Raw genomic sequence first — 12,290 nt, forward strand, 5'->3', positions numbered from 1 at the left:
TTTGAATCGATCTGAGATTTTAGAGTTGTTACACTGTAAAAAGCTTAATTAGTTGCAAATTCAAATAATTATAATTGAATATATACATTTTGTGTGTGGATAATTCTTTGATGGCCAAAAATATTGCTCTAGTATTATATATATTTTGCTTGTTGGATAAAGGCAGATACAATCCAATTGTATGGATAATTCTGTCTGTGTTTTTCAAGCACTCATTTCAAACTAAGCCTCATCACACAATATAAATTCTCAAAAAGTTTAGTAGTGGGTACACACTTCAAACAGAGCTATCACTTCTAAGAAACCGGGCCTTGTCTCACCATCCCGTGTCTTTCACTTTCCTTAGTTCTTGCTTTTTTTTTTTTTATTATTATTATTATTTTCTTTCTTTCCTATAATTTATTAACTTAAGTATAATAGAGTTTTATATTTTGACAAGGGATTTTTTTCTATGCAGAGGAAGCCAATTCCATATTTAAACCTGGACACTTGAAGGCCAAACAGCAGTTTTGGTACCTAACAATACTTTTATTTTTTTACTATTGTTTTGGGGAAAAAAAGTAACCAGCAGGATAAACTTGCATTTTGTACTTGTGCACGCGTAAGTTATAACAAGTTCGCTTTAGGTGAGTCACCCAAATTCACACACCAGTGAATCATCAATGGTATGAGTGATGACTCCGTATTTTCATTCTTTTTTGAGCTTCCATTATCTACTGTCTACTATACGGCTTCAGTTACTGAATAAATAGATTCGTTGTGCGGCGCCAACTGTAATTGGCTGTCGAGTAATTAGTTCCTCGCATCTTCCTCTACTAAACCAACCCTAACATAACAGCACGAGTGCTGACAGAGGGACACCAGACAGGCAAGCACTCGTCTTTCTGCTTTAAACATCCCACCCCTCGTACCTTCTCTCTCCACACTATTAAAAGCCTATTTCTCAATTGCGCTCGAGTTGACCAATCCCCCCCTCGCAATTCCCACAAAGTCACCATCATCTCCAGCGAACCCACAGAGAAGATACAAGACAGCAAATCAGTATCTCCAATTGTATAGAATTCGGTGCTCAATCAAAACTAAGAAGAAGAAGAAGAAGAACCTGATTAAGAAAGACAGACAATGCACGCCAAGACAGACTCAGAGGTCACTAGTCTAGCACCATCATCCCCCACAAGATCTCCTCGCCGGCCAGTCTACTACGTGCAGAGCCCATCACGTGACTCTCACGATGGAGAGAAAACCACGACGTCGTTTCACTCCACCCCTGTACTCAGCCCCATGGGGTCCCCACCTCACTCTCACTCCTCTGTTGGCCGCCACTCGCGCGAGTCCTCCTCAACCCGGTTTTCCGGGTCGCTGAAACCTGGATCGCGCAAGATCTCACCAAATGATGCGTCTAGAGGGGGTCAAGGAAAGGGACAGAAGCAGTGGAAAGAGTGTGATGTTATTGAAGAAGAAGGACTTCTTGAAGACGAAGAGCGTCGAAAGGGTCTCCCTCGTAGATGCTATTTTCTTGCTTTTGTTCTTGGTTTCTTTATCTTATTCTCTCTCTTTTCTTTAATTCTTTGGGGTGCTAGTAAGCCACAAAAACCCAAGATTACAATGAAGGTATATTATTATATATACTATATATATCTTTCTTTTATTTATTTTCACGAAAAATATTACAATTCGAGAAATTGGTTTTTTTTTTCTTGCAGAGTATTACATTTGAGCAATTTAGGATCCAAGCCGGGTCTGATTCAACGGGAGTGGCAACTGATATGATCTCGGTGAACTCTACAGTGAAAATGACCTATCGTAACAAAGGAACATTTTTCGGCGTCCGTGTAGCATCAACACCTCTTGATCTTTCCTACTCTGAAATCACTATTGCATCAGGAAATGTAAGCCAATTCAGATCCTTGAAAAAAACAGAGGAAGAAGAAGGTATTTGTGGATTCTTTTCTAATTTGGTGTTTGGGTATTGCAGATCAAGAAGTTTTACCAATCAAGGAAGAGCCAGAGACCCGTGGCAATATCTGTCATCAGCAACAAAATACCATTGTACGGAAGTGGAGCTGGGCTGAGCAGTTCAACAGGGACAACCACATTACCAGTGCCTCTAAAAATGAACTTCGTCGTTAGATCAAGAGCTTATGTATTGGGAAAGCTGGTTAAAACAAAATTTAACAGGAAAATTGAGTGTGATTTTACTTTTGATCCAAAGAAGCTCAACGTCCCAATTTCTCTCAAGGATGCTTGCACATATGATTGATGATGATCAGTCAACACGTGAAGAGGAATTTCATATTTTTTTTCTTTAATTTTAATTTCATATTATTGGTTTGTTTTTGCTGAGGAGAAGAATCAAGAAAGTGGAAATGGAAAACAGCTCAATGGGTAAAGTGGGCAAGGGGTGAGCGACGCGGATTTGGACTTTTTTTGGTTTACCCAGCTGGCCAGAGAGTGAAAAGAAAACGTTGGCTTCGGCGATGCCTTGTGGGCTACTCTCCATTTGTTTCTATTTCTTTTCCCCAAATATATATAAACAAGAAATTAATGTAAAAGTAAGTAGTGATTCATGGATCAGTGCTACCGTTCGTGTAATTACATTTTTTGATAAAGTTTACATGTTCATTTTCTGGTTATTTAGAATTCCACCCGAATTCTTTTAAACGTAAAATAAAAATAAAAATGTACAAGTCTTGGCAGATTTTCGGGCATTAAATCTAAAAATATAATTATTTTGAAATTTATTTCAATCAAGATAATTTTTTATATAAATATATCTTTTTGTTTATCTTACCATCAAGATGTTTGTTAAAACAATTGTAATTATGATAAAATTATGTTTGAAATCTATTTAAAATTTTTAATGATAACAAATTGATTTTCTATGAATAATTTGTTGTTTTTTATTTGAAGTGTCAACAAAAAAATAAATAAATAAAAAAACGTAAAAAAAAAAGGCTAGTGAAGGGGCGGATACCTAGCTCATTCTTGGTAGGACAAGTCTACGTGCTTGGCACTGCATTTTTTTTTAAACACCCTTTATTTTTTTGAAAAGAAATATTACAAACAGCATGTTGTATATGACATTTTTGAAAATAATTGCGCATATCAGCTCTCGAACTTGCGAGGTCTGGCCTCCACGCGGCATGGTTTGTTATCAAATGATTAAGAAAATATATTAAGGTGCTCGTCTGTCACACTTGTGAAAATAATTGCGCCCATCAACTCTCGGACCTGCGACCCCTACCCTCCACTCGCGCCAACTGACATGGTTAAGGTTGCATTTGTAATCATCAGATTAAAAAAATATATTGTTGTTCTAGTGATTAAGAAATTATTATATTTTTATAATTGTAAAAATATAAGTTCAATCTTTAAAAAATATATTTGTTGGGAGGGGTAGTCATAAATCTTAAATAAAATTAGTCTTATCTTTTTTAAAAAATATAATAATACTCAGGTTAGCACAAAAAAATAATAATTTTATATTAGCATTAAAACACCATGAAAGGAACTAGTTATTTTAGTGTATTTAGGTAATTGTTATAGGTTAAGTTCATTTCTTTTTAGGCTAAAACTACTATATTGACCACATTCTCATTTGCAGCCTGGATCTAGAAAAAAGTTTAACATAAATTCAAATATTATTTAGTTTATTGAATTTTTTTTTGGCATTGGCATGAAATTCATCACAACAATTTAAACTTAAAAAATTCAACCCAGCTATTTTCTTAGTCCAACTTTTAAATTAAATCTTGTGCAACTTGCCCCAAAAGGATCTTGTTCACTATGTATAAGAAAATAATTAACTTAATATTAAAAGATAAAATTCAATAAAACCCTTTATTAAAGGATGAAATTAAAAAAAAATAAAAAATTATAAAAAATAGCTAAAAAAACCCACAAGAATTTAAAACCTCATATTAAAAGATGAGATTGATAAAAATATAAAAAATGGTTTATTATCATTTCAATATTGAAGGATAAAAATCTTATATTAAAGTATAAAATTAGAAAGAAAAACCAAAAAATAAAAAAAATTCAAGAAAACCCAAAGAAAAAAAAACTTATACTAAAGAATAAAATTGAAAAAAAAAAAGAAGGTAAAACACCCAAAATGACAAATAAAAAATTCATGGGTTTTTAAAAAGTTTGTTTGTAAATTATACGAGCTTTGTAATTATTTTTTTTAATGAGATGCACAACTCTTAAACAGACACATTTGTGGGTGTGTTTGGTATTGCGGTAGCTTTTGTGGTTGTGGTTTGAAAAAAGTTGTTTTATAAAAAGTACTTTTAGTTGAGGTTGGTTTGAAAAAATAGTGTTTGGTTAAAAATGGGTTTAAAGAAATTGTATGATTTAATTGTTTGGTTAAAAAAATGCTTTTCCAGTTTATAAAATCATATGACAATATATATATTTATATATATATTGTTTTTTTTAAATATTGTAGATTTAATTATTGTTATTACATCATGAAATAAATAATATTTTATATAAAATATTTTTTATTTTTCATTAAACCATTTACAATTCCATTAATTAAAAGATAAGGACTATAGTTTTATTGGTTTTGTAAAACAACATCATAAAATATATATTTCAGAAATTTTGAAAATTAGGATTGTGATCAAATTCTACAAATATTACGTCATCAAACGATCTTCTTCTAATTTATATAGTGTTATTGGATTTGAACCCAATAAACTAATTTAAAATAAAACACAATTAAAAATAAAAAATATTTTTTTACTGGATCAGAACCAGGTCCGGTATTCACTGTTCAAACAGTGGAACAATTCTCCACTGTTCATATGAACAGTGAAAACTCTCCACTGTGCACTTAAAAAGTGGAGAGTTTGAATTTTTTTTTTAAGTGCACAGTGGAGAGTTCATTCTAACATGAGAAGACGCAGGTAGGATCGCAGGAGAAGAACGCAGGAGAAGCAGATAATAATCTACTTCTCATGAGCTGAGGTTCGACCTCAGTTATTAGGTATGTAAAAAAATTTTTTTAGAAGTTTGGATTAACCAAACACTTTACTTCAGCTTTTGTTTTCAACCGCTGCCGCAACCGCAGCGCCAAACGGCCACTTAATATAGTCAAACGTCCAACAGAGAACCGGCTAAATTATTAATTAGCTAAACTATCCAGTCCAAAAAGTAAATTGGAAAACATTAAGGACCTTCTGGAAAATAAAAAGAATCACCACCATTGGCCACCTCGCCCTTTCCCATATGCACAGTCGGGAAGCCTTTCTTTGTCATTCTGAAGTTACCCTTCTCATCATGGCTCTTCCCCAGCACCAGTTTCAACAACACTACCAACCTCAGCAGCAGCAGCAATCTAAAAATTCGAGGTAAGTTTTTGTTAAAGAATACCTAAGTCTTACATCAATTTCTTCAAAACCTAGCATTTTTATCAGTTTTTCTTAATGCATGCAATTCAGAAATGTATACGCAATCGACGGCCAGATTTCTCCGGAAGTGGCGTATTTGAATCCTTCTAATTTGCAAGATCAATCTCAGCATCCTCCCTATGTTCCACCTTGTAAGTTTCCTAACTTCTCTCTTTTTACTGCTCTATTTATTTTTCAAGCTAAGAAGCCATAGAGAAATAAACGAAGGATTCTTTAATTTATTTTTTAATGTTTAAATAATACCAGCCACTAATTTTATCATTTTTAGGCTAAATCAAGCTCAATTACTTACAATTTGGTAACAATTTTTTTTATGTAATTAGCTAGCATGACCTTAAATCAAGCTATAAAATTTTGGGTATTTTGTGGTGGTGGTTGTTGTTCTAGTTCATGTGGTGGGGTTTGCTCCGGGTCCTGTCAATGATGGTAGTGATGGGGGATTTGAATTGCAATGGAATTTTAGACTGGAACCCAAGAGAGAGAGATTGAAGGAGCAAGATTTTTTGGAGAATCATTCCCAGATTTCATCCGTTGATTTCTTACAACCGCAATCAGTTTCAACTGGGTTAGGGTTGTCTCTTGACAATGCTCATGTTTCGTCTTCCGGTGACTCAGCTTTGTTATCGCGTATTGGTGATGATATTGATAGTGAATTACAGCAGCAGCATGTAGAGGTTGATAAATTCCTTAAAATTCAGGTTGGGATTTTTTTAAAAAGATAACAGCTTCATTTTAATGTGAAATGAGCCTATCAGTTGCCATTTTTGTAGGATGATTTTGAAATGTTTTGCTATGCTAATGCACTTCATTTAATTCACAAATAGTGGTTGCTGTAGCTTCATTTATTATGTTTCTTATGCTTTTGTGTATCATCAATGACCTGTTAGTTTAAGTTCTTGATGGCTTCACAAGTGCCGAGATTCTGATTTGAGCAGTTTATGAATTGGATCACGGATTTTTTTCTATATTGTATTGTGATATTTTTCACATATTTGATCTCTAATACTGCCTTGGTCACTGTTAAGCTGGCAAAGTGCTACTTGAAAGTATATGACTGCTGACTATTTTACTTAATTCAAAAGCACAGGATTTTGCTTTCAATATCTAGAATAATGAAATAAAATATAAAAGATAATTGGGAAGAGTTTCTCCTCTCTCTCTCTCTCTCTCTCTGGTGATTATGCTTTTTGTCTCAATATTACATCACTAATTATTTGTATCAAATTTACTCAAACAACGATAAATTTAATTAATTAGATGAAAGCATTTGCTCGATGGATTGATTTAGTAGGTTTAAAACTAATGGTGGGCTACATTAAATCAACAGATTCTACGGAAAAGATGGAAATTGCTAATTTTTGATGCATGATGGTGTGGTTGTCTTTTGCCTGAGGATCTTTCTGTTGTTTGTTAATTCTCTCTGGTGGCAGCATGTAAAACATTCAAAATCATTGTAACTCAGTGATTGTGTTCAACCTTCTAAGTAGAGTTCCTAAATTCCATTTGCTATGGGAGTCAGTGTGAAAAACGTTTACAGAGGTATTCAGGCAGGTATCAGTTTTTTCCCTTTTATTTTTCCTTCAGTAGTTCATGTCCTTCCTGCTGTGAAGATATGATAGGCTTTGGTTCTGTTTGAAGTGTTTTTTTCTTTGTTTTCAATTGAATTTATGGTTACGGGGCAGGACATGGGGGAGACCAAACTGGTTGTACCTGCTGAACTTAATGGGAACTGGTTAATTTGTATATTGAAATGTGTTTTTTTCTTTCGCCATTCATTTTTCACAGTGTGAGGTGCTTATGAATCATTTCTTGTTGCTCTCTTTGGTAATATGATTATTCGCTGTTGAAGTATTTCTAACTTGCTTGCATGTCTAATAGGGTGATCGACTACGGCAAACTATCCTAGAGAAGTTCCAAGCTGACCAACTTCAAAGTATCTCCCTTGTTGAAGAGAAGGTTCTTCAAAAACTTCATGAGAAAGAAGCAGAGGTGGAGAGCATTAATAAGAAGAACATGGAACTTGAGGAACGAATGGAACAGTTGTCTATGGAAGCAGGTGCATGGCAGCAACGGGCCAGATACAATGAAAACATGATAAATGCCCTCAAGTTTAATATTCAGCAAGTCCATGCTCAAAGTAGAGATAGTAGAGAAGGGTGTGGTGACAGTGAGGTGGATGATACAGCTTCATGCTACAATGACCATGCTATCGATTTTCACCTGCTTTGCAAGGATAATAATGACATGAAGGAGCTGATGATTTGTAAGGTTTGCAGAGTGAATGAAGTTTGCATGCTTTTGTTACCTTGTAAGCATCTCTGCCTCTGTAAGGATTGTGAAAGTAAGATTAGTTTTTGTCCCATGTGTCAGTCCTCCAAGTTTATTGGCATGAAAGTCTACATGTAATGGGATAATATGAAATTTAATGCTACCTAGTGTAATACTCATTGTTCATGTCATTTTCATAATTCCTTATAGCTTACATGCTGGTTGCTGTTGCACTTCTATGTTTTTAATGTTTCTTCAAACGTTTTGCTTGCAAACAACTTTCAAGTGCAATGGGGCTCTTTATCCATTTGGATGGTGTGTTTATTGATTGAAAGGACCTGAAAATGGTAAAAGTGATTTAAAAAATGTTGAAGTGGCATTCTGGTGTCGTATATTTCTCTGGTAATATCTTGAAGTTTCTTTTTTAAGTTTTTTGAATGATGATATTTTCTGCTTTTGGAAGGTTTGTCATATCTCATTCAATAGCTGGCAAATTTGTGTTCGTTATTTTAGGAGTGGGATTATATGCATTCCATGAAGTGCTAACGACACTCCACTTCTCTGTCCAGCCATTTCTTTCCGTGTATGAAATTTGAGTGCCATTAACACTTGGTGGAGCACTTATACCTTCACCCCTATTTCAGGTTTATGCTCAATAAATCTGCAAAACTTATTTGATATGATTTGTAAAAACAGTTAATGATTATGCAATAAAATGATGTTGACCTACTATCCAAACATGAAGGTTGTCTGTGTATCAGAGAAAACATGCACCAGTTAGAAGCTACATCAAGGTAATGATCAGCTAGCATCGATGTTCTCTTTCCATTTATGTTGATTAGAATCTGCTGTTATTGGAACTTCTATCCTTGATATGTTTCTCAAAATTTCATAGATTGATCACCTGCTTGTTTTGTTACTCGTGTGTTTTGAGAATTGCAAGGTTTCCATGTATCTGTCACCGGAGCTTTCTTAATTTTGGGATATCTAGAGCACAGTACTTTGTTTTATTGAATACGTTGTTTATAATAGCCTAGGCCATGCTTTATCTATGCTTCTACATGATTCGACTGTAGTTTTGAATTCTATTCTTCCTAGTGAACGAAATTTTATTGCAATAACTCCTCTTGCATCAACTCTTTGCCCCCGCTTTAAACATGCAGCCACCAGTTAGTTTAGGATATGGTTAGGTTGGGCTGGGATAAAGTTGAGTCAATCACGAGAGATTTTGATATGACCATGAGCTTGGATGTTATACGAACACATTTCAGAATTACATGAAATATTATTAAAAAAAAATAATCTTTAGCTACTTTTTTTCCTTGTGATTAGTTGAAAGTCTTCAATTTGAATGACGTGGAAGATTGACATTTATTAGGGAGCTGAAGATTAGTTCAAGAAGTGGATTTACATTTATAGTTGAGCTGAAGATATTAAAGTAGTCTGCTCTGAGATGGTGCTGTGCCTGCCATGTGAGGAGTGAAAGCAGTGACTTGACATTTCATCCATATGGATCCAGGCAGTCACCTGGTGTGTGAAAGCTCCTTTTTGGGTTGGTGGCAGAATGCTGTGTGCTCTCAATATTTCCCTGGCAGGCCAGACACAGGGCTGGTTCCCGTTCCAAGCTATTGGCTCAAACCGTTCAAGCACCTCATGTAGAGTGTTTTGATTGACGCTTTTTAATTAATGATTTTCTGATTATAATAATTCTTGAAATATTGATTGTTTTGATTGAGGTGTTAAATATCACATAGAAGCTACATGTTTTTTTTTTTTTTTTTAAATATCCAAGTCATCAAAAAGATATAGAACTATGGGTTAAATATCACATAGAAGCTACTTGTTTTATTTTTTAAAAAAAAATATCCAAGTCATCAAAAAGATATAGAACTATGGAAGGTTAACTTTTTTATGATAATTTTGTTGTATTATAAATAAATTTTCTTATCATGACGTTGATGGAGGTTGGTTTTCTAATGTTCTTCGACCAAATTATTTTTTTTTAATAATATTTCGATATTTTACGAGGAAACATGTGTTATTTAATGAATAAATAGATAGAATGTAAAGGAAGATATATTAATCAAAAGAATTTGAAAGTTGAATTAAAAAAATAAATAATAAACCTAAGGGATGTCGATCAAAACAACCTGGGCTGGGCGGCGGTGTTGTAAAGGTTTAAACTATATTTAATCATATATTGGCGTGACGACATAGTGCATCATCGGCCCATTAGATTTCTTCTCACTAGACCAAAAGCATATTGATCACAAAGCTGATGCTGGGCTGCAAAGTTGAGGTTCAAAGAGAAGAAATTGTTTGGATACATTTGTGTTTACGTTTCTGATCTCTTATTTCTGGGATGATTCAAGAGGTCTATGCATGTGCTTTCTTAATTTTACGAATTTGATTCTCTATTTCTGGTTTACTTTTTTCAATTCATGGAAATAATATTTCTTTCTGGTTTACTTAATAAACGTGGAGAGAGCGAAAGAGAGGCGGAGGTGATGAATATTATGGCATCCTGCGTGACAAGGAAGAAATGAACTCTATTTGTTATTAGACGTCGATCCAGTAGCCCATCAGCGACAAACAATGGTATTCCGATCCTCCCCTTTCCATTTTCTTTGTTTAATATTTCGTTATTAATTTTTTTTTTCTTTATATAGAATCGTATTAGTGCCGTTTTAATTAGGTTGAGTTGTAAAATAATGCACGTACGGAGAAAAGGGAAAAGATAAATGATCACGTAATATATATTATTTGGTGCTTGAAAGTGAAAATTAAAACTCGAATATATATATCAACCACTTACAATCCATTCTTAATTAGGGTTCAATATGGTCCGATGATCCTATGGGACTGGGCTGTGATGGAACATGGTTAACTCCTACTATGGTAGTTTTTTTTTGTTCTTTCTTTTTTCTGAAAAATAGTGTGCTAGCTTTTGAAAGGAGTATATTAGACTTGGGACTAGATCCACCAATCAAATACGTTGGTGACGTTGTCAAATCTAAACACATTACAAATTAAAGATTAAAGAATAAATAATTTGAAAGGAGTTTTATGCAGCGGGAAGATAGCAAAATAAAAATTTGTTTGGTTAAAAAAAAATATAAAGATATATAAAAAAATTTATTTTTAGAATAATTTTAGAGTGAATTTTTATATTTTCAAAACAAGATATATAGAGGGGACATGTTTTCAAAAACAATATTTTTTATTTTTATTCCTAAAATATCATTATAAAAAAATTTCAATTTTAAAATTGTCCAACTAAGATATATAAAGATAAAAATAATTATTTTCATAGTTTTAAAACTCAACTCAAAAGTCGATATAAGGTAAAGCCGGGTCATTGATAAAGGCCTAGGTCACAGGTCGGACTGATTTAATTCAGCATAAGAATAAAAGTGATTATTATCATAGTTTTAAAACTCGATTCAAAGGTCAATTTAGGGCAAGGTCTGGTTCACGAGTGATGTTGACCATTGACCCGAGCCAATATGAGTATAAAAATGATAATTATCATAATTTTAAAACCCAACTCGAGGTAAAGCCCGAGTCATGCACCATGAGAGTCAACTCGGGTCTATATAGAATACAGTTGTTTATTATTATAGTTTTAAAACTTGATTCGGGAATCAACCCGGGGCAAGGCCTAGATCATGAATTAGAAAAGCAACCCAAATTGACTCGAGAAAATGTAAGAATAAAAGTTGCTATATACTATTATAGTTTTAAAATCAAACTTGGAGGTCGATTGGGGTAGGACCTAGATCACGAGTCAAGAGATCAACATAATTTGACCTGAGTCAACATATAGATAAAAATGATTATTATTTTAATTTTAAAACTCAGCAAAGGAGTCGACTTGAGTCAAGGTTTAGGTCATGGATCAGGGATAGTTAACTCAATGGACCAAAATCTTTTTAAAAAACAATCAAAACAACCTTGTTTTGACCAAAATTATTTTTTAAAAAGGTTAACGAGTTATTGACCTGTGTTTTATCTCGAGCTAACCTAGGTTTTTTGACCGGGTCAGGTCAAAAAAATCTTTCCTCTATTTTTTATGAAATTTGAATTATTCCAGGCTCCAGATCAACCTGTCAAGTTAGTCTTTATTTTATAACTAAAATTATTATAATATTATTAATTTCAACACCAAATCTAATTTTTAAACATGTACGTCTGATAAAATACACACTAAAGGTAAAATATATATATATATGTCTTGTCCACCAAATCAAATAAGATACAAAGATAATTATTTTATCTTTTATCATTACCAGATATAATTCTGTCTGTTTCTTTTTTCTGTTTTATCTCCTATATCTCTTACTTATTTTTTTCTTTTTTGTTCTAGCATAGTAATCAAACACTACTATAGTGATTTTAATACTGCTTCTTTAAATATATTATAGTTATTTTAAATAAGTCTAAAATCAATCCCTACAAAAAAGAAAAATCAGAAATTATAAACTAGGGGAAATAAAAATAAAATCCTAAATTAAAGTTGAAAATTCAAAATTAAATATGAAAATAATAAAACTGACAAAAGTACATTTCTAAATCTAATTTGAAGGCTTTCTCGATCATTACTAG

At 33.1% G+C, this 12,290-nt stretch overlaps 2 protein-coding genes across 9 annotated transcripts; both read left to right on the plus strand.

Annotated features, from left to right (window-relative positions):
* The first annotated feature begins 629 nt into the window (after positions 1–629).
* Positions 630–2,633, plus strand: LOC118035765 (uncharacterized). The gene is made up of 3 exons (XM_035041396.2): positions 630–1,611; positions 1,704–1,889; positions 1,976–2,633. Exons 1-3 carry the CDS (start codon positions 1,123–1,125, stop codon positions 2,258–2,260), a joined length of 960 nt encoding a protein of 319 aa, XP_034897287.1. The 5' UTR covers positions 630–1,122; the 3' UTR covers positions 2,261–2,633.
* Positions 2,634–5,201: 2,568 nt separating this feature from the next.
* LOC118035766 (probable BOI-related E3 ubiquitin-protein ligase 3) lies at positions 5,202–9,458 on the plus strand. 8 transcript variants are annotated; one of them, XR_004685244.2, is made up of 7 exons: positions 5,202–5,357; positions 5,448–5,548; positions 5,805–6,115; positions 7,296–7,725; positions 8,255–8,329; positions 8,431–8,479; positions 9,064–9,458. XR_004685244.2 is itself a non-coding variant. In XM_035041399.2 (6 exons), the coding sequence occupies exons 1-6, from the start codon at positions 5,236–5,238 to the stop codon at positions 9,019–9,021; spliced, it is 1,017 nt and encodes a 338-aa protein (XP_034897290.1). In that variant the 5' UTR covers positions 5,202–5,235; the 3' UTR covers positions 9,022–9,458. The 8 variants fall into 8 exon arrangements, 7 of the variants coding, with proteins under 7 accessions (XP_034897290.1, XP_034897288.1, XP_034897291.1 ...); XM_035041399.2 differs by lacking the exon at positions 8,255–8,329 and having other exon boundaries at positions 9,018–9,458; XM_035041397.2 differs by lacking the exon at positions 8,255–8,329.
* The last annotated feature ends 2,832 nt before the right edge of the window (positions 9,459–12,290 follow it).

Source organism: Populus alba, chromosome 2 (assembly GCF_005239225.2).
Source record: "Populus alba chromosome 2, ASM523922v2, whole genome shotgun sequence".
NCBI lineage: Eukaryota > Viridiplantae > Streptophyta > Magnoliopsida > Malpighiales > Salicaceae > Populus > Populus alba.

Excerpts from the sequence above, each read along its gene's own strand:
- LOC118035765 (XM_035041396.2), top strand. The coding sequence starts at position 1,123 with ATGCACGCCAAGACAGACTCAGAGGTCACTAGTCTAGCACCATCATCC. Across the intron at positions 1,612-1,703 it reads AACCCAAGATTACAATGAAG|AGTATTACATTTGAGCAATT; the intron begins GTATATTATTAT and ends TTTTTCTTGCAG. Across the intron at positions 1,890-1,975 it reads TCACTATTGCATCAGGAAAT|ATCAAGAAGTTTTACCAATC; the intron begins GTAAGCCAATTC and ends TGGGTATTGCAG.
- LOC118035766 (XM_035041397.2), top strand. The coding sequence starts at position 5,236 with ATGCACAGTCGGGAAGCCTTTCTTTGTCATTCTGAAGTTACCCTTCTC. Across the intron at positions 5,549-5,804 it reads TCCTCCCTATGTTCCACCTT|TTCATGTGGTGGGGTTTGCT; the intron begins GTAAGTTTCCTA and ends TTGTTGTTCTAG. Across the intron at positions 7,726-8,430 it reads TTGCATGCTTTTGTTACCTT|GTTGTCTGTGTATCAGAGAA; the intron begins GTAAGCATCTCT and ends CCAAACATGAAG.